General features: G+C 55.3%; 1 protein-coding gene across 1 annotated transcript in view; it reads right to left on the bottom strand.

Moving 5' to 3' along the window:
• LYST (lysosomal trafficking regulator) overlaps positions 1 to 20,025 on the bottom strand; it is a 3,942,656-nt gene that overhangs the window by 130,291 nt on the left and 3,792,340 nt on the right. The window contains exon 52 of the mRNA XM_069606985.1: positions 18,344 to 18,415. Coding sequence (XP_069463086.1) covers positions 18,344 to 18,415 — 72 coding nt within the window. The remainder of the gene's footprint in view (positions 1 to 18,343; positions 18,416 to 20,025) is intronic.

Here is a 20,025-nt window from a genome sequence, read left to right as displayed (position 1 = left end):
AGGCACTTTGTAAAAACCCTTGGGCCGATTTTAGGCCGAAGGGCAGAGCCTTGAACTGGTAGGCCTGACCCTGAACCACAAATCGAAGAAACTTGCAGTGCTTCTTATGAATGGGGATGTGGAAGAAGGTGTCTTCCAGATTCAACGATGTCAGAAAATCCCCTTCCTCAAGCTGGCCGAGCACATGTTGTAGGATGACCATATGGAACTTTTGGGACCTTATGTACTTGTTGAGACAGCACAGATCCAGGATCGGCCTCCAGCCCCCTGTTTTCTTTTGCACCAGAAAGTATCTGGAATATACTCCGGAGCCCCATAGGTGCTGGGTAACGGGTTCGATTGCCCCCTTTTGTAACATGGCCCGCACCTCCTGCAGAAGCTGTAGTCCATGTTGCTCTTGTTGTTGTGATGGTGGAATACGAGGACACCTGCGTTGGAACTCCAAGGTGTGCTCCTGTCCAAGAGCGTGCAGCCCCCATCTGTCTGTGGTGAGCTTTTTCTACACGCTGGTAAACTTCGGCAGCTGGCCCCCCACTGCCACTGGGGTTCATACGTGGGGGACCAAAGTCATGACCGGTTCAGGCCTCCTTGGGGGTTGGGCCGTGCCCTGTGGGTGGCGCCGGCGCTGCCCTCTGCTGCCTTGAGAGCGACCCCTGTATGCTTCCTGTGTGGAGGAGCGTGAAGGTTGCCGGTACAGGGTAGAATATCCCTTGGACAACCAGCCGTGCTTTCCTTTGGATGAACGAAAGGACGACAATCGCCACTGCTGCAAGGTTCCCAGGGAGCGAGCCGTCTCAGTGTCTGTCTTTATAGCTTGTAAAGATTAGTCGATGGCCTTGCCAAAGAGGTTCTCACTGTCAAATGGAATATCCAGCACCTTAGCCTGAACGTCCTGGCGGACGTTTGTTGCCTTCAACCAACCTTGTCAGCGCAGGTCCATGCCGTACTCCCATCTAGCGGAATCCTATGTCCGCAATGTCCACCGCCACTGTAATGGCGTGGTCCGAGGCCACTTCCCCTTCTTGAAACAACTCTGGTGCCTAGACCTTCTTGCCCTCGGACAGGAAGTCCAGAATGCGCCCCAACTTGTATCATAGTTCCCGGTCATAGCGGGATAAAATGGCTAGGGCATTAGCCACCTTGATCATAGAGGCTGCAGTGCTGATTATCCTCTTGCACATTGCATCTAGCTTCTCCCCCTCCTGGCCCGGGGGTACCGTGGCCGCCGACGATGGGTTCGCGAGCGCTTTCTGGCTGTGGCCAAGACCACTGAGTCAGGAGAAGGCTGGGACCTCCAGCACTTGGGAGATGATTCCGGCACCCTGTACTACTTCTCCAATCTGTCCCGCTTATGCAGGGCTGTTTTTGGGCTCTTCATGAGTGCTAGGCCTTCGTCCCATATATCACCCAGGAAAGGGACAGACATTATCATCTTTCTTCTGGAATCACGCCTTTGGTACAGGAACCCCTAATTCTTAGTCTCCTCAGGTATTAGCAGCTCAGTGGTGTTGGACATCATCGAATGAAAAGATCCAACTTCATCCGATGGCGAGGCCCTATGGGGTTCGTATGCGTGTGGTGTTTCTCCGTCGGCTGGCACAAAAAATATCGTCCTTGTCAGAGCCTGTATCCGTAGTAGCTGTGTCCGTGCCAGTGTCCGTATGTGGACCCGGGGTCCGGGGGAGTCAGGCCGTGGCGTGGTGGAGGGCAGATGGGGGGGGAATCAGATGACCTCGCGAACCAGCACCTCCTCTAGACTTTGCCTTCCGACCAGGCGGACTCACCTCAGAGGCTCCTGGGGCCCTGCAATGGCGCAGATCCCGGCGGCGGGGGGCACCCTCTGCTGGATCTCCATGACCAGTGTGTGCAAGGTTGTTAGGATATTCAGTGACACGTTCCTTGGTTGAGGTGTGCAAGGATCCAGAGGAGTAGGGTCCGGACTGACGCACCTCTTCTTGCGAGCAGGGGAGTTAGGCCCCTCGTCTTCCGATTCACCCACATTGTGATCTGTGTAGTAATCATCAGGCAGATTGTCATTGCTCCCCTCAGAGCTGGAATAGATCTGTTCCGGTCTATCTGGAATAGCCCTAGGGTCCACATACCATTGAGGTTTCAGCTGAGGGGCCTTCTCTTGGGTTGACGCAACCGCTGGGTCGCTCCCCTTGGCCAACTGGTCCGGGGTGACTGCTGCCTTCGGTGCTGCCTCAGCAACTGTATCCCACCTTTGGGGGTAAGGACACCTGCGGGGTGACCGCGGAAGCTTCCTTCGCAGAACCACTTTCCTTCAAAGCTGCCGTGGACGTCGTCGACTTAGTGGACAACGCACTTGTTGAAACCCTCATAGACCGTGTCGTTGTTGAGTCTGATGACCTGGCAGGATGAAAGGTCTTCGTCGCTGCGTCCTCTCCAGACTTTTCCCTCGTCGATTTATCCGCAGACACAACGAGTTTTGACGGGGTTAGGGACTTTCTTTTAGAAGAGGACCCTGTCATCGGTAGGCTCACAGTGGAGACCGATGGCGATCGTGCTCTGCCCGTCTCAGGACCCGTCTCAGGACCCGTCTCAGGTCTCAGGACCCGCAAACAGCAGTGAACTCAGAGCTAGTGTCTCAGAACTTAGCTGTCTCCTGGACCCCCACAGGCTGGTGTCCTCAAAGGACTTCGACCTCCTCCCATATGGAGTTTGCTCCTCGGACCAGCCGGTCCTGGATGAGTCATGACCCTGCCCGGAAGCAGAGTCATGGGCCCTACTCGATTTGAGCCATGCTGCCAACCTGCTCTAGCAATCTTTTTTGTTTTTTTTCGAGTAACCACAGCATATTTTCGCATCCCTCATTGTGATCAGAAGCAGGCAATATAAGCTTTTCTTATGCCAATCTTCCACAAATACATTTTGTAGACAGCACTTCGCGCAGGGTCTGAAAAGGTTCCTGCCTTCCTTCTTTTCCTTAGGTATGGTTGAAGAGGCACGAAGTAGGCCCAAAGGCCAGGCCTTCTCAAAACTTCGGTGACGATCCAACGGTGGATGCAGATCTTCGCCGGCAGCGGATCGCCGCTGTCAGTCTCTGTCATTTGTAGATAACGATAAGCAAAAATCAGTCAACATTGTAAACCTTTTTTATGGAAGAAAACTCTATATAGTACAAAATCAGCTCGGAGAGCAAAGAGAGGACTCCCAAACCTGACGCATGCAGTAAAAATCTGAAGATGGCACCAGGGGTGGAGCTTAGAGAGAGGACTATCATTGGATGGGGACAGTATGACCCAGAGGAGAATGAGTGGTTTAGAGGAGAAATACAGTTTTAAAGTGAAAGTAAAATATTTTTTCTTTTACCGTTGATTTCCAGCCTAATAACGAGGATTGTTCATGAGCATTTGAATCCATGTCAGACCACATGCTGGAGAACCAAAAACACACATTGCTGCTAAAAATCCACCAAATCTCAAGCAACACATCCAGACAAACACAGACACACTGAAACAAGCCAGCCCTTGGTGATGTCCGAACATAGCAGCTGAGAATGTTTCATGAAGTAAAAACGTTTAGAAATAGGAGAGGTAAAATAGTTACTATTCTCGTACGAAATGTTTTCAGAATTATCAGAATAAAATGTCCACCCATGGAGTTATCCTTAAAAGAAGCGTAAAACCCAGAGACGGAACAAATTACTTACCTGTAACTGTTGTTCTCCAGCATGGGTCTGGCATGGATTCACATGCTCATGAATATAAGAATAAATAGCAGTACACACATGCACAACCACGGGGGGTGGCAAAAGGCTCAACATTAAGCAATACAAAAAACTCAACATTACGCATCTCTTACCTCCTCACCAGGCTCACCTTAAGCGAACAGGTTGCGCAGCACTGCTTGGCCGACCCTGGACTCCTCCCTGGAATCCTGATCGACGCAGTAGAATCTTGTCAAGGTGTGCGTCGACCTCCACGTAGCAGCCCTGCAGATGTCCAGCAGGGGCACACCAGATAAGAACGCCGTAGTAGCAGCGATCGCTTTGGTCGAATGGGCTCTCGGACGGCCTGGCAGCGGTCGGTTAGCCAACCGGTGGCAGTGCATGATGCAGCCGGAGAGCCATCTGGAAATAGAAGACTTCAAGAGAGCCTTCCCTTGATTCACAGGTCCAAAGTTCACGAACAGCTGTGATGTCCTCCGGAAACTCTTTGTGCGGTCCACGTAGAACTTCAGTGCTCTAGCCACATCCAGCGAGTGCAAAGTCCTCTCGGCCAGCGACGAAGAAGACAGGAAGAAAACAGGTAACACCAGGGGCTCGTTAAGATGGAAGTCCGACGGCACCTTGGGCATAAAGGAGGGGTGCGTCCTAAGCACCACCCTCGAGGCATGGAAAGTTAAGTACGGTGCTTTGCAGGATAGGGCCTGGATCTCTCCCACTCGTCGTGCGGAGGCAACGGCCACCACGAATGCAGTCTTCCACGACACAAACTTAATCGGTGCGGAGTGCATTGGCTCGAATGGGGGCCCCATGAGCCTGGTCAGCACCACGTTAAGTTCCCACGCCGGGGCCTTCACCGGCGGGAACGACCGGAACAGTCCTTTCATAAACTCTTTTACCAGTCGATGGGACCACAGGGACGTCCGTCCTGTGGTTCTGGTATATCTGGAGATCGCCGCCAGATGAATCTTAATGGAGGCATGGGCTAGCCCAGCCTTTGCCAGCGATAGCAGGTACGGCAGCACTTGAGGGGCCGTAATCCGTAGGGGGTTGATCTTCTGTGCTCGGCACCAGATAGAGAACCTCTTCCACTTATGACCGTAGCATTTGAGAGTCGAGGACGCCCTGGCCTTTGCAAGCACCTCTCTGCAATCGGCCGGTATATCGTAGCCTCCAAACTCTAGCGCTGCAGGAGCCAAGCCTGCAGGTTCAGCGACGCCGGGTCGTGGTGGAAGATGGCGCCTCCTTCTCTGGAGAGAAGGTCCGCGTCCGCCGACAGCTTGATGGGAGGGGACGTTGACAAGTCCAGAAGGTCCGGGAACCAGATCTGCCTCGGCCACGCCGGTGCGACGAGGATCATCCTGCACCGGGACCTCTTGAGCTGGTTGATGAGTCGAAGCGGCAACGGAGGGAACGCATACAGGTATAGGCCGTCCCAGGGGAACGAGAACGCATCGCCCATGCTTCTCGGCTGGGGAAACCTGCTGGCGAACCTCTTGCACTTCGAGTTCGTCGCTGTTGCGAAAAGGTCGATTGGGGGTTTGCCCCATCGTCGGAAGAGTTGATCCACCTGATCCTGGCGCAGTTCCCACTCGTGACACGCGCGCAGCTCCCTGCTGAGCGAGTCGGCGATGGTGTTTCTTTCTCCTGCCAGGTCGAAGGGAACCAGGAACATCCCCTGATCCTGAGCCTCCTTGGATAGGGCTGGGGATCTGGTGCTTCCCTGCTTCCGTATGTAAAACATTGTTGTGGTGTTGTCCGTGAAGATCCGCACCACCTTGCCCTTGAGCGACGGGAGGAACGATTTGAGAGCCCAGAACACGGCTCGGAGTTCCAGGACGTTGATGTGCAGGAGTCTCTCCTCCGGGAGCCAGAGGCCTTTTGCGTGGAGATCTCCGGTGTGGGCGCCCCAACCTTCCAGGGAGGCGTCCGTCGTCACCGTCTCCTGGTACGCCGGCGTCTGAAAGTCCTTGCCCGCCGTGAGGTGCGCTCGAACGCCCCACCACTGAATCGCCCGCCGGAACACCTCGTTGAGGGGGACCCTGTCTTCGAAGGTGCCCGTCGCCTGCATCCAACGGGCGTCGAGAAATTCTTGAAGAGGGCGCATCCGTAGTCTGCAGAGGCGCACCAGGTAGATGCAAGAGGATATCATCCCCAGGAGGGACTTCGTGGACCTCACCCTGGCCACGTCTGTGGCTAGCAGGCGCTGCACTTTGCCTAGAATGGTCTTCGTCCGTTCTTCCGACGGGGCCGCCAGGCGCCTCACTGTATCGAGCTTCGCTCCCAGAAACAGGGCCACCTGCGACGGCACCAGGTGGGACTTTGGGTAGTTTATGGCGAATCCCAGGTCTGTGATTAGCTGGACGGTCCTCGCAGTGTGTTCGACGGCGAGTTCCCTCGTCCTTGAGCAGATGAGCCAGTCGTCCAGGTAGGGGTATACGTGAATCCCCTGCAGGCACAGCCGCGCCGCCACAGGTGCTAGGCACTTGGTAAAGACCCTGGGGGCCGACTTCAATCCGAACGGCAGTGCTCTGAATTGGTAGTGGCGTCCCTGGACGACGAACCTGAGGAACTTTCAGTGACTTTTGAGGATGGGAACGTGGAAGTATGCATCCTCCAGGTCCAACGACGATAGAAAGTCGCCTTCCTCCAGCTGTCCCAGTACGTGCTGGAGGGTGACCATCCTGAACTTTTGTGACCTGATGTATTTGTTCAAACGACGAAGGTCCAGGATGGGGTGCCAGCCGCCTGTCTTCTTCCTGACGAGGAAGTACCTTGAGTACACCCCGGAGCCTCTTCGGGACAAGCTCGATGGCGCCTTTCCTGAGCATCGCCCGTACTTCCAACAGCAGTTTCGGGACGTGATTTTCCTTCCTGGCCACAGGTGGAACGTGAGGGCACTTCTTCAGGAATTCGATAGAGTGTCCTCTTGCCAGGGTATCCAGCACCCAACGGTCGGTGGAGATGGACTTCCACACGCCGACGAAATTCGTCAGCCGGCCTCCCACCGGGGTGCTTCGGTGGGGGCCCGAGACCACGGCCCGTTCAGTCCTGCTTGGAGGTGGTGGCCTTGCCGCCCTGGCCACCTTGCCGACGGCGGCGAGGTGCTCCCTGCTTGCCGCGACCCCTGTAGGCCTCCTGAGACGAGGAGCGTGCCGCCTGGCGGTAGGATGACGAGCCACCGCTGGATCCCTTGGAGGCACCCTGTCTGCCTCCGGAGCTCCGAAAGGGCCGTCGTTGCTGAAGGGCTCCTAGGGCGCGGGACGTCTCAGTGTCCGTCTTTACGGCTTGGAGGGATTCGTCCACCGCCTTCCCAAACAAGTTGCTGCCGTCGAACGGCATGTCCAACACCCTGGTCTGGAGTCCTGACGGAAGCCGGTCGCCCGTAGCCAACCCCGTTGTTGTAGGCAAACACTGTTGCCCAGCTGGCGGAACCAGGTATCGGCAATATCGGTTGCCACCGTTATGGCGTGGTCCAACGCCACCTCGCCTTCTTGAAGTATTTCCAGGGCCTCGGACCTCTTGTCGTCCGGTAGGAAGTCCAATATGGGGGCCAGCTTAAACCAGAGCTCCCTGTCGTAACGGGCCACGATCGCCAGGGCGTTGGCCGCTTTGATCGTCGTCGCCGCCGACGAAATGACCCGCCGCCCCATGGCGTCCAACTTCTTTCCCTCGGCGTCCGGCGGGGAATTCGACGTCGAGGCTCCTGACCCCGCCGCTTTCTTCTTCGCCACCGCCGAGACGACCGAGTCTGGCGTTGGCTGGGCCCTGAGGCACAGGGGAGCGGTTTCGGGGACCCGGTACTTCTTCTCGTACCGGTCCCGTTTGGCTGGTGCCGTGGAGGGGTTCTTGAGAACCGACAGGCCCTCCTCCCAGATGTCTTCGATTAGAGGCACCGCGATGACAGTCTTCCTCTTGGCCTCCCGGCGCTGATAGAGGAAACCTTCCTTTTTCTGCTCCTCTGGGCAGAGCTGGAACAATTTGGACGCCCTGGCGATCATGGCGTGGAATGAGCCAATCTCGTCGGGCGGCGAGGCCCGTGCGACGGGAGACCCGTTCCGTCGTCGTCGCCCTCAGAACCCGTCGTCGAGCCCATCGCACCGTCCTCTCCCGACTCGTGGGAGGAAGAGGAGGGAACTGTAGGCCTTACGGGGGCGAGTGGAGGAGAGGGTTGGGTCCTCCGTCGTTTGTTCTGAGGACTTCCCGACAGGCCAGGTTGCAGGTCCTCCGGCCTGGGCCGTGGGAATCTCGTCCTTATCTCAGAGCATAAGGACCGGATCGCAGACAAAATGGCCGCCAAGCCATCCTGAGGCCTAGGTTCCGGCTGCCCTGGAAGGGAAGGCTGCTCTTCCTCGCCATCGTTGTCTTCCTCGGTTATCTCCCGAGGATCTTCCTTACGGGATCGAACCTTCTCGAATTGGACTTCGAGGTTCCTCACGGCCTCGGTCAGTTCCTCCTCCGAGGCTGACTCCGAGCTCGAGGAGGCTACCGTGCTCCCCCTCGCTTCTTCCATCATGGTGGCCATGACGATGGGTTGAAAAGAGGATTCCCTCCTTGGCGGCAGGGAAACTCTAGTCCCGGAGGCAGTCTCCGCTGGCGGGGTCTCTGCCGGCTTGGCCAGAGTCGCTGCGATCGCCTCGATAGAGGCCTTTGCCTGTTGGGTAGGGGCCTTCACCACCTTAGGTGCGTCCCGGGCCTTCTCCTTAGGGGGAGGGGCGACGCCTCGCTCCCCCTCTTCCGAGATCGCACGGGGCTTCTCCCTAAGCTTACCCGGGGTCTCGGACTTCCTCTTCCCCGAACCGGAGCGCTGGCTCGTGGTTGACGGTGCCGGGGATGGCGCGCCCTGCCTGGCGACCGAAGAGCCCGACCTTTCGGCGCTCCCGGAGCCAGCGGACTCGCAGCGCTTGGCCTGGTGTTGGGCCCCCGTCGCCGGGGCGCCCGCACAGGACTTAGAAGCCCGCTCTGACCCTTTCTTCTTCTTCTCACCCGTTGAGCCCTTCTGCAACCAGCTGGCGAGACGGGATCGACGGTCCCTCATGGTCCGCTCCGACAAGTTCTTGCAGAACTGGCAGTCCTTCTCTACATGAGTCTTGTCCCCATGAAGACAGTAGAGGCATCGCGAATGTTCGTCTTCCTTAAACACATTCTGCAGCCCGCATCCAGGGCAGCTGCGAAACAGCTTGGGTCCGGGTGACAACTCGCGTCCTGGGCCATCTCGAAGTAGGCCGTGAACCTTCTGGAATCCTCCAAGAAGTTGATTCGACGAAATCTTCACCCTTGAGGGGCGTAGGAAAATCCCGTAACGGGTAGCCGTTAACGGGAGTAGAAACGGTGGAGCTTGAGGCTCGATTAACCGAAAAAATGTGAAAATTCACCTGAAAAAGCGTGAAACACGCAGTAAAAGCTCGAGAGCTAAGCACGAGGACTCCCAACACTTGAACGTGCAGTAAAAATCTGAAGATGGCTGCCAGAGGCGGGGCTTAGGTAGAGGGAAGTCATTGGCTGTGGTCAGTATGACGCAGAGATCAGTGATTGGTTACTACTACGAAAGACAGATCAGAAACGAAACTGATACTGATTTTTCTTTACCGAGGATTCCCAGCCTGACGACAGGGAATATTCATGAGCATGTGAATCCATGCCAGACCCCATGCTGGAGAAGGAACAAGTTACTTACCTGTAACTGTTGTTCTCCAGCATGGGTCCGGCATGGATTCACATGCTCATGAATATTCCCCGTCGTCAGGCTGGGAATCCTCGGTAAAGAAAAATCCGTATCAGTTTTGTTTCTGATCTGTCTTTCGTAGTAGTAACCAATCACTGATCTCTGCGTCATACTGACCACAGCCAATGACTGCCATCTCCCTAAGCCCCGCCTCTGGCAGCCATCTTCAGATTTGGTAGCACGTGAAGAGGCAGTATGACCAAGTGAAGAGCCGCAGAGGGGTAGGCGGGAGGGGTCGCATGTGAATCCATGCCAGACCCATGCTGGAGAACAACAGTTACAGGTAAGTAACTTGTTCCTTCTCCAGCATGGGGTCTGGCATGGATTCACATGCTCATGAATAAAAGAATACATAGCAGTACATACATGCACAACCACGGGAGGTGGCAAAGGCTCAACATTAAGCATTACATCAAAAACTCAACATTAAGCAATTCTTACCTCCTCACCAGGCTCACCTTAGGTGAACAGGTTGCGCAGCACTGCTTGGCCGACCCTGGACTCCTCCCTGGAATCCCGATCGACGCAGTAGAATTTCCTGAAGGTGTGCGTCGACCTCCACGTAGCAGCCCTGCAGATGTCCAGCAAGGGCACACCAGATAGGAACGCTGTGGTAGCTGCGATCGCTCTGGTGGAATGGGCTCTCGGACGGCCAGGCAGCGGTCGGTTTGCCAACCGATGACAGTACATGATACAGCCGGAGAGCCATCTGGAAATGGAAGTCTTCGAGAGAGCCTTCCCCTGATTGACAGGTCCAAAGTTCACAAAAAGTTGTGACGTCTTCCGAAAACTCTTTGTGCGGTCCACGTAGAACTTCAGCGCTCTAGCCACATCCAGCAAGTGCAAAGTCCTTTCAGCCGGCGACAAAGGCGACGGGAAGAAAACAGGCAACACCAAGGATTCGTTGAGGTGCAAGTCCGACGGCACCTTGGGCATGAAGGAGGGGTGCGTCCTGAGTACTGCCCTCGTGTCGTGAAAAGTCAAGTACGGGGGCTTGCAGGAAAGGGCCTGGATCTCTCGCACCCGTCGTGCGGAGGTGATGGCCACAAGAAACGTTGTTTTCCACAACAAGAACTTCAACGGAACCGAGTGCAGAGGCTCGAACGGAGGTCCCATGAGCTTGGTCAGCACCACGTTGAGCTCCCACGCCGGGGCCGGGGCCTTCACCGGCGGGAACGATCTGAACAGTCCCTTCATGAATTCTTTCACCAGACGATGAGACCACAAAGACGTCCGTCCCGTGGTTCTGGTGTATCGGGAGATCGCAGCAAGATGAATCTTGATGGAAGCGTGCGCCAGTCCAGCCTTGGCCAGCGTCAGCAGGTACGGCAGTACTTGAGGAGCCGTAATCCGTAGAGGGTTAATCTTCTGTGCGTGGCACCAGACAGAGAACCTCTTCCATTTGTGTCCGTAGCATTTAAGAGTTGAGGACGCCCTGGCCTTTGCAAGAACCTCTCTGCAGTCGGCCGGTATGTCGTAACCTCCAAACTCTAACGCTGCAGGAGCCAGGCCTGCAAGTTCAGCGACTTCGGGTCGTGATGGAGGATGGCGCCTCCTTCCCTGGAGAGAAGATCCGCGTCCACTGGCAGCTTGATTGACGGGGACGCTGACAAGTCCAGAAGGTCCGGGAACCATATCTGCCTCGGCCACGCAGGTGCGACGAGGATCATTCTGCACCGTGACCTCTTGAGCTGGTTGATGAGCCGGATCAGCAGCGGCAATGGAGGGAACGCATATAGGAACAGGCCCTCCCAGGGGAACGAGAAAGCATCGCCCATGCTCCTCGGCTGGGGAAACCTGCTGGCGAAACTCCGGCACTTGGAGTTCGTCGCCGTCGCGAACAGGTCGATCTGGGGTGTGCCCCACCGTCGGAAGAGGCGGTCCACTAGATCCTGTCGTAGTTCCCACTCGTGGCACGAGCGCAGCTCTCTGCTGAGAGCGTCGGCGATGGTGTTTTTTATTCCTGCCAGATGAAACGGCACCAGAAACATTCCTTGGGCGACGGCCCAATGCCACAGATCCTGTGCCTCCTTGGACAGGGCTGGGGATCTGGTACCGCCCTGCTTCCTGATGTAGAACATGGTGGTGGTGTTGTCGGTGAAGATCCTCACCACTTTGCCCTTGAGGGACGGAAGAAAGGACCTGAGGGCCCAAAACACTGCACAGAGTTCCAGGACGTTGATATGGGGGGACCTCTCCGCCGGCAGCCAAAGACCCCTCGCGTGCAGGTCTTCGGTGTGCGCTCCCCACCCTTCCAGGGAGGCATCCGTGGTCACTGTCTTCTGGTAGCCCGAGGTCTGGAAGTCCATGCCCGCCGTCAGATGCGCGCGGGTGCCCCACCACCGGATCGCTCGTCGGAAACTCTCGTCGAGTGTGATCCTGTCCTCGAAGCTGCCCGTCGTCTGGATCCAGCGCGCGTCCAGGAACTCCTGCAACGGGCGCATCCGAAGCCTGCACAGGCGGATGAGATAAATGCAAGAAGACATCATTCCGAGGAGGGACTTGATGGAATTCACCCTGGCCGCGTCCGCAACCAGCATCCGCTGCACCTTGCCCAAGATGGCCCTCGTCCTTTCCTCCGACGGAGAGGCCAGCAGCGACACTGTGTCGAGCTTCGCTCCCAGAAACAGTGTGTCTTGCGCGGGCACCAGGTGGGACTTGGCGTAGTTTATGGAGAATCCCAGGTCCGTGAGTAGTTGGACGGTCCTTGCCGTGTGCTCCGCGGCGAGCTCCTTCGTCTTTGCTCGGATGAGCCAGTCGTCCAGGTAGGGGTAGACGTGGATCCCCTCTAGGCGCAGCCGCGCCGCCACCGGTGCGAGGCACTTGGTGAACACCCTGGGTGCCGACCTCAATCCTAAGGGAAGGGCTCTGAACTGGTAGTGAAGCCCTTGGACCACGAATCTGAGAAACTTTCGGTGTCCCTTTAGGATGGGGATATGGAAGTAGGCATCCTCCAAATCCAATGACGACAGGAAATCGCCCTCCTCCAGTTGACCCAGGACGTGTTGGAGGGTGACCATCCGGAACTTGTAACGCTCACCTGGTTCCCACGGAGGCGCGGCGTCGAAGGCGCAGAACTCTGAAGATGGACAGGAAGGGCCCCTCTATTCTGGCTTCCCTGGCTTGTTGGATACCCTCCTGTGCGTGAAAAGGGAGTATTACCAACTGTGGAACAATGCTCAAGCCTCCCACTTCCTTCCAACCCTCCACGATACCTCCTCCACGATTCCCCGTGAAGCCTCACCTTAGGGTTTGGAAGGATGAGCTCTCCATCCTGCTTCTGATGTAGTGGCGCGTTGAAACCCAGTTACTTCACTGGATTGAGGATTGATGGGAGTTCAGGTAAGCTTGACTGTTCAGGTAAGGCGCTGTAAAAGTTCTGTTCAAAAGTTCAAGCTTAATAATAATGTTCGTTGTCTAATTGCAGCAAGCGCTAATGCTTATGTCTTTTTCCCCTTAGGGGCCGGGGTTCGGAGTGCCGGAGATATGGCGCCGACCCGAAGTGAAACAGTTCTGGATGAGCGCTCAGGAAATGTCTTTGCATTTGCTCATTCAATGTCTGTCTTTTTTCCCCATAGGGGCCGGGGTCCGGAGATGCCAGGAAGCGGCAGGACCCGAAAGGCAGTGGGAATAATCCAACAGGTAAGACTTAAAAGGAAACTGAGCTTTCCTTATTCCTTTTCTCCCTCTCACCTTTGTTCTTGTCTTTTTTCCTCTAGGCGCCGGGGCATAGCTGAATCCGGAAGATCGCTGCTGAAGATGGAAGCGCCTTGCAAAGGTGAGTAAAATGCAGCGCTGCAGCGATCGAAACGAAATGCCTTTAAAATGATGTCTTCCTTTTCAGGGCCGTTGGAGAAATAACTCCGGGATGCAGATTTAGCAGGTAAGGGCTTTTCTTCTCCTATTCTCTTCCTTTCTCCCCTTGCAGGTGTTCCAGGGTACTGGCAGGCGTGGCTGAAGTCAGGATGCAGGAGCTGACACGGTGAGCGTCCAGCTGCTAGGTGCAGAACAACGCGAAGCACGTGTGGCTGTTTGGGTGGGGTTTAAATAGCCTTGGAAGAAGTTCCTGGTATGTATCCTTCCACCAATCAGGTATGTATCCTTCCCCGACCACACCCGGGTGGTGAAGTAGTCCTACAGGTAAAGTAGTCCCATTCAGGCCTCAAGAGGGCCTGGATGAAGCAGCAAGGTCTGCATCAGGTAAGTGTGCACCCAAGCACTTAAACACATATCCTCTTCTATGAGCCTGGCGCCTAAGGCGCCAGGACTGGGGTCCGCTATGAGCCTGGCGCCTAAGGCGCCAGGACTGAGTCCAAAGGGCCCCGACTTGGGCCCGCTGAGACTTCCCTGGGGAAAATGATGTCTGCCTCTGGGGTTGCTGGGCCCGGCCTGGCTTCTTAGAGGTAGGCATCATGACAGAACTTCTGTGCCTTGATGAATTTGTTCAGTCGTCGTAGGTCCAGGATGGGACGCCATCCTCCCGTCTTCTTCTTCACGAGGAAGTATCTTGAGTAAACTCCGGAACCCCGAAGCCTCTTTGGGACGAGCTCGATGGCGCCTTTCTTGAGCATCGCCTTTACCTCCAAGAGAAGTTGAGGTGACCCTGAGCCAGGGCGTCCAGCACCCAACGGTCAGTGGAGATGAACTCCCACACGCTGACGAAGCTCGCCAGCCGGCCTCCCACTGGGGTGCTTCGGTGGGGGCCCGACCCCAGGGCCGGTTCAGTCCTGCTTCAACGAGGCTTTGCCGCCTTGTCCTCCTTGGCGACGACGGCGGGGTCCGCCCGACTTGCCTCGTCCCCTGTAGGCTTCCTGTGACGACGAACGGGCCGCTTGACGATAGGTGGAAAATCCGCCGGCGGAACCTTTGGAGGCACCCTGTTTGCCTCCGCCGCTCCGAAAGGGCGGCCGTCGTTGCTGGAGAACACCAAGAGCCCGGGCAGTCTCCGTGTCCGCCTTGATGGCTTGTAGGGAATCGTCCACTGTTTTCCCAAACAGGTTGCTCCCGTCGAACGGCATGTCCAAGACTCTGGTCTGCACGTCCTGACAGAAGTCAGTAGCCTTGAGCCAACCACGCCGCCTAAGGCACACGCCGTTGTCCAACTGGCGAAATCCAGTGTCAGCGATGTCCGTCGCTATCGTAATGACGTGGTCCGACGCCACTTCTCCTTCCTGCAAGATCTCTAGGGCCTCCGCCCTCTTGTTGTCTGATAGGAAGTCCAGCAGGGGGGCAAGTTTGTACCACAACTCCCTGTCGTAGCGGGCTACGATAGCCAAGGCGTTGGCAGCTTTAATCGTCGTCGCTGCCGATGAGATGACTCTGCGTCCCATCGTGTCCAATTTCTTTCCCTCGCCGTCCGGCGGGGAGGTTGATGTAGAGGCCGAGCCCCCCCCCGCTTTCTTCCTGCCCGCCGCGGAGACGACCGAGTCCGGGGTCGGCTGTGCCCGAAGGCACAAGGGGGCCGCGTCCGGGACCCGGTACTTCTTCTCGTACCAATCCCTTCTCGCCGGCGTTGTGGATGGGTTCTTGAGGAGGGAGAGACCCTCATCCCAGATATCGTCCAGTAGAGGTACAGCGAGGACCGTCTTCCTCTTGGTCTCGCGCTGTTGATAAAGGAAACCTTCCTTCTTCTTCTCTTCCGGGCAGAGCTGGAAAAGCTCGGATGCCCTGGCGATCATGGTGTGAAACGATCCAATCTCGTCGGGTGGGGAAGCCCGGGAGGGAGGTGACGACGGGAGTTCCTCGTCGTAAACCTCGTCTGTACCCGTCGCGGCCATGTCAGTCCCCGTATCATCCCCACGTGTCGTGGACGGGGAGGAGGGCTGAGCAGGGCGCGATGGTTGAAAAGGAGGTGGAGGATGAATCCTTCTTCTCTTAAGAGGAGGACTCCCAGAAGGGCCTGGCTCCGGGTCCCCCGTCGGGAGCGGTTTCTCCGTTGGCGGTAACGGCAGTCTCGTCCTTATCTCCGAGCATAAGGACTGTATAGCCAACAAAATGGCAGCCGAGTTGTCTTGCGGCACTGGTTGAGGGGGTTCCGATGGGCGGTCAGGAGCCCCGTCGGCACCCTCGACGTTCTCGTCGTCTCCTACGTCGGGGTCCCTCCTGACAGGATGGTCTTCTTCCACGCCAATGTCATGGCCTAAGACTTCGATCAGCTCCTCCTCAGAGGTTGAGGCCGAATCCACGACGACCTCCTGCCCCCCCTTTTTCTTCTCCGTCGGAGGTTTCACGGGGGTCCTGTCGATGGGCATGAAAGAGGACTCCCTCCGCGGTGGCAGGGAGATTCTGGGCCCCGAGGTTGCCACCACTGGTGTAGCCTCCACAGGCTGAGCCAGGGCCGCCGCGACTGTCTCGATAGAGGCCTTGGCCGGATGGATCAAGGCTTTCACCACCTTAGGTGCGCTCACCGCCTTCTCCTTGGGGGGAGGGTCACCGCCTCACTCCCCCTCCGATGGGGCCTTCGAGCACGACCGGGGTCTCTCCAGGAGCTTCGCCGGGTGCTCGGCCTTCCTCTTACCTGAGCCAGAGCGTTGGCTCGTGGTTGATGGCGCCGGGGAGGATGCGCCCTGCCTGGTGCCCGTAGAGGCCGACCGTTCGGCGCTCCCGGTGCCAGCGGACTCGCAGTGCTTGGCCTTCTGTTGGACCCCCGTCGCCGGGGCGCCCTCAAAGGTCTTAGAAGACCGCTCGGACTTCTTCTTCTGCTCGCCTGACGGGCTCTTCCCTTCCAGCCAGTTGGCGAGACGCAGATGGCGGTCCTTCATGGTCCGCTCCGACATATTGCCGCAAAACGCACAGTCCTTCTCCACGTGCGTCTTGTCCTCATGCAGGCAGTAGAGGCAAAGGGAGTGTTCGTCCTCCTTAAAGACATTCTGAAGCTGGCATCCAGGGCAGACCCTGAACAGCTTTCCGGGCGTCGGGCTTCCCTTCTCCTGGGCCATGCTCGAGAAGGGCCTGAGAAACTTCTGGAGTCCTCCAAAAGCGTGGCTCGACGAAATCTTCACCCATGAGGGGCGTAGAAGAATCCGACACGGGTCCCCGTTGATCGGATAAAGAAACGGTGGAGCTTGAGGCTCTTTTGACTGAAAAAGAGAAAATGTTTCTAAGAAAAAGCGCAAAAAAAGCACTAAAGCTCGAGAGCAATAGCACGAGGATCCCAACACTTGAACGTGCGGTAAAAATCTGAAGATGGCTGCCAGAGGCGGGGTTTAGGGAGATGGCAGTCATTGGCTGTGGTCAGTATGACGCAGAGATCAGTGATTGGTTACTACTATGAAAGACAGATCAGAAACGAAACTGATACTGAATTTTCTTTACCGAGGATTCCCAGCCTGACGACTGGGAATATTCATGAGCATGTGAATCCATGCCAGACCACAAGCTGGAGAAAGATGTTTATTGCTGTAATCTGAAACAAAAAATAAACATTCCACTTCATCACTTCATCAGTGTCAAGTTGTTTATTTGCAACAGTGACACGTTACCAAATGTTGGTCGTAGGAGATCCAGCGTCCTCCTATACCTGGACCACTGGCTGATACATCGTTGGAGCAGGTTTACAGTTCTGCCACAAAGTGAAAGGTATGCTTGACTTCAAAAGTGTATATAAAGTCTAAACGTGCTTGGGAGGGCAAACACGTTTCCACCGGTTACTAGTCTTTCCATCGAAGTTTTTCCATCGAGGGTTAGTACCATCAAATCTTTTTCATTGAAAGATGTTTCATCGAATTGCCATACATAAAGTGCAAAGTGTTTATGCATCGAAACCCTTTCATCGAATAGGGTTTCGTTATATAAACACTTTACATTTTTTTGCATTAAAATTCGATGAAACATGCATAACGTTATAACGTTACAGGGAGCTGTCCAGTGCTGAAATCGATTTGATACAGTTGCAATGTATTTCAGCACTGGACAGCTCCCTCTAACTTGTGTAGTGTGCACTTATATTTTTTAATGGAGTGCCCCCCCCAACACCCCAATAAAATAAAATACTCCAGTCTTAGAAAATAAAATGAAAGTGCACACTACACAAGTCAGAGGGATCTGTCCAGTGCTGAAATCTATAATGTATTGAAGCACTGGACAGCTCCCTCCAACTTGTGGTGTTTATGGTTTATTCAAGGGCCCCCCCCAAACCCACCCCAACCCCCAAAAGCCCCCCCCAAATCCACCCCCTTCAACCTTCATTTTCAAAATGTAACCCTTGTCCAGTGCTGAAATCTATAATGTATTTCAGAAATGGACAGCTCCCTCTAACTTGTAGTGTTTATTGTTTATAGGGGGTTCGCCCCCCAAACCCAATCCAACCCCCAGGCCCCCCAATCCACCAACCCCCATTTTCAAAATGTAACCCTTTGCACGGCCCATTGAATTTCCAACCCAAACATCCATACATCTATTTTAGAGGTATGTTTGAGTTGGAAATTCAATGAAAAATCATTCAATGAATATGCTTTTCGATGAAAAAGCATTTCAATGAATGAATTTCAATGGAAATTATTTAGATGGAAAGACTGCATACCGTTTCCACCCTGCATCCCTTTGACCCAAACACTTTTTGTCCCCATACTGCTTTTCACACTCTGGGGCTTTTAGTTCTGGATTTAGCCATCAAAATTCCCGGGACCACACTGCCCATAATGTAAAGGAAAAAAAGGAGGACTATCTTCTTATGAATGTAAAGGGGCATTATTGCTAGAGCGATAATATGTTTCACCCAGCCCATGTCCATGCACAACTGTTGAGAACTGGTTGCCAAGCAGAAAATGCTGTGAGCATTGTAAAACTTAAAAATGGGCAAAGTAGCAGGAACAAAAAACAGATTACAAAGCAGTGTGTGGTCAGATTCAGTGTCTCAAACCTAAATGCAGAGGTATACATGTAAACGAGGCTCGTCAAGATCTTATCTATAATAAAAATGCATTTATTACCTGACAATAGGCTTATTTGATTTTGGAAATGTGATTTCTCTGACAGGTTTTAGGTCCCAAGTGCTCCATAACCTGAAAGTGAAGAAAAAAGAAAATAAGATTGGAAAAACACAAGTTAATTAAGGCTATCTGAATCTATGTGCCTGCAAATATTGATATATTGGAAAAGGTTGTAAGTAGGGTCTAGAAATCACCAATAAATATATACATTAAGTTACAAATTAGAACCTGCACCTTGGTTGAAAGAAATAAGCGTGGATGCCCTATTACACACCTACATATTAAAAGACATTTCCATGGAGGGTGAGCAGTTCATTGATAGCATTTGCAGATATTGCCTGGCTGAGATGAATGCACACTAGTCAAAAACCTGGCCATGATCATACAGGATGAAGAATGAAATAAAAGTCAAAGGTTTTGTTGGCTGACAACAAAGCATGAATGCCTCTTAACCTGAAGACTAAGGGTGCTAGAGGACCACCCAAGATGGCGGCTCATCTGTGAGCTCCCTGGAGGCTCCTAATAAATCCTGTCAAATCGCCACAATCCTGACATTTCGCCGTGTTACCTGTGCAGTCATAGACTCTCCAGTGATCGCTGTGCAGTCTGCGCCCGAAATTACAGGAGGAAACGCTTTCGAGGAACCTATACATTGGTGCCAGTGGCCTGCGCCGGGCCGAGCCCACGGAGCTAAGGCTGGTGCCCTCCCCCACCCCCTGGGAAGACCCGAAGATCGCTGCTCCTGTCCCCTGGCGTGCAGGTATTGGCAGCCCCGGAGCGCGAGCGGGGCCATCCGTGCCACCAGAACCAGCGAGGAGTGCAGGCGGGGCTTGCGGCTCTGTGGTGGCGCCTGGGAAGGCGAGCGGAGACGCCGGGGCGCCGCAGCGGTAAGGCCGCGGCAGAGGAGGAGCCGGCTAGCAAGGAAACAGCTGCTCCTGAAAAGGGCCGCGCGCCGAACATGAGGAGCACAGCGGGGGCCCATAAGGCAGCAGGGCGCGCACTTGCGAGGTGTGCAGGAGAAGCACAACCCGAGCATGGCGGACCCGCGGGGGAAGGCAGAAGTGGGCAGCCTCCCCGCGGTGTTCCGCCTCGCTTGTCCATAAACACGGCCTGAAGACTCGAACTCAACATCTCAAGGGAGCAGAGCACTGGGAACGCGAGGCCTTCCCCTTTCAAGCCCAGACACAAGTAGCCCATGGGACAGCTCAACTGGGGGCCGGCAGTAGGGGCAAACACCCCCAACATTATTACAGCAAGCAGCCATCAGAGAACCCATTGATCACCCCTGTGATAAAGTCTGACACGCCTGGGCCCTCCCAGCGCACAGTGCTCCTGTAGAGCATGCATTAACAGCCAACAAAAGCCCCCTGCCCAGCCCCAAGGGCACCATTCTGGCTCAGCATATCAATGCCCATCTGCAGGTGCGTGGGGATAAGACCCTCGCCATCTGGGGCCCGAGATCCCACAACCGCTCATTAGTGTGCATTCTGGTGCCGGGGCATCGCACAGCGCCACGAGGCCGGTCCTCCCCCCCCCTCCTGCGGTGGCAGAGCTTGATACCGAGACCACCCTTCAGAACTGTCCCGCCAGCAGACGCCAGCTAAATAAACAGACACTGCACAGACCAGCCCCACAGGATCTCGCCCCCTGTTGGAGTAGGACGTGCCTGACATTCAGCCTGG

The sequence above is a fragment of the Ambystoma mexicanum genome, chromosome 4p, assembly GCF_040938575.1.
Source record: "Ambystoma mexicanum isolate Mex_15411 chromosome 4p, UKY_AmexF1_1, whole genome shotgun sequence".
Classification (NCBI taxonomy): Eukaryota; Metazoa; Chordata; class Amphibia; order Caudata; family Ambystomatidae; genus Ambystoma; species Ambystoma mexicanum.
The sequence above is the reverse complement of the archived record's forward strand: the minus strand, read 5'-3'. Positions and strand labels throughout refer to the sequence as shown.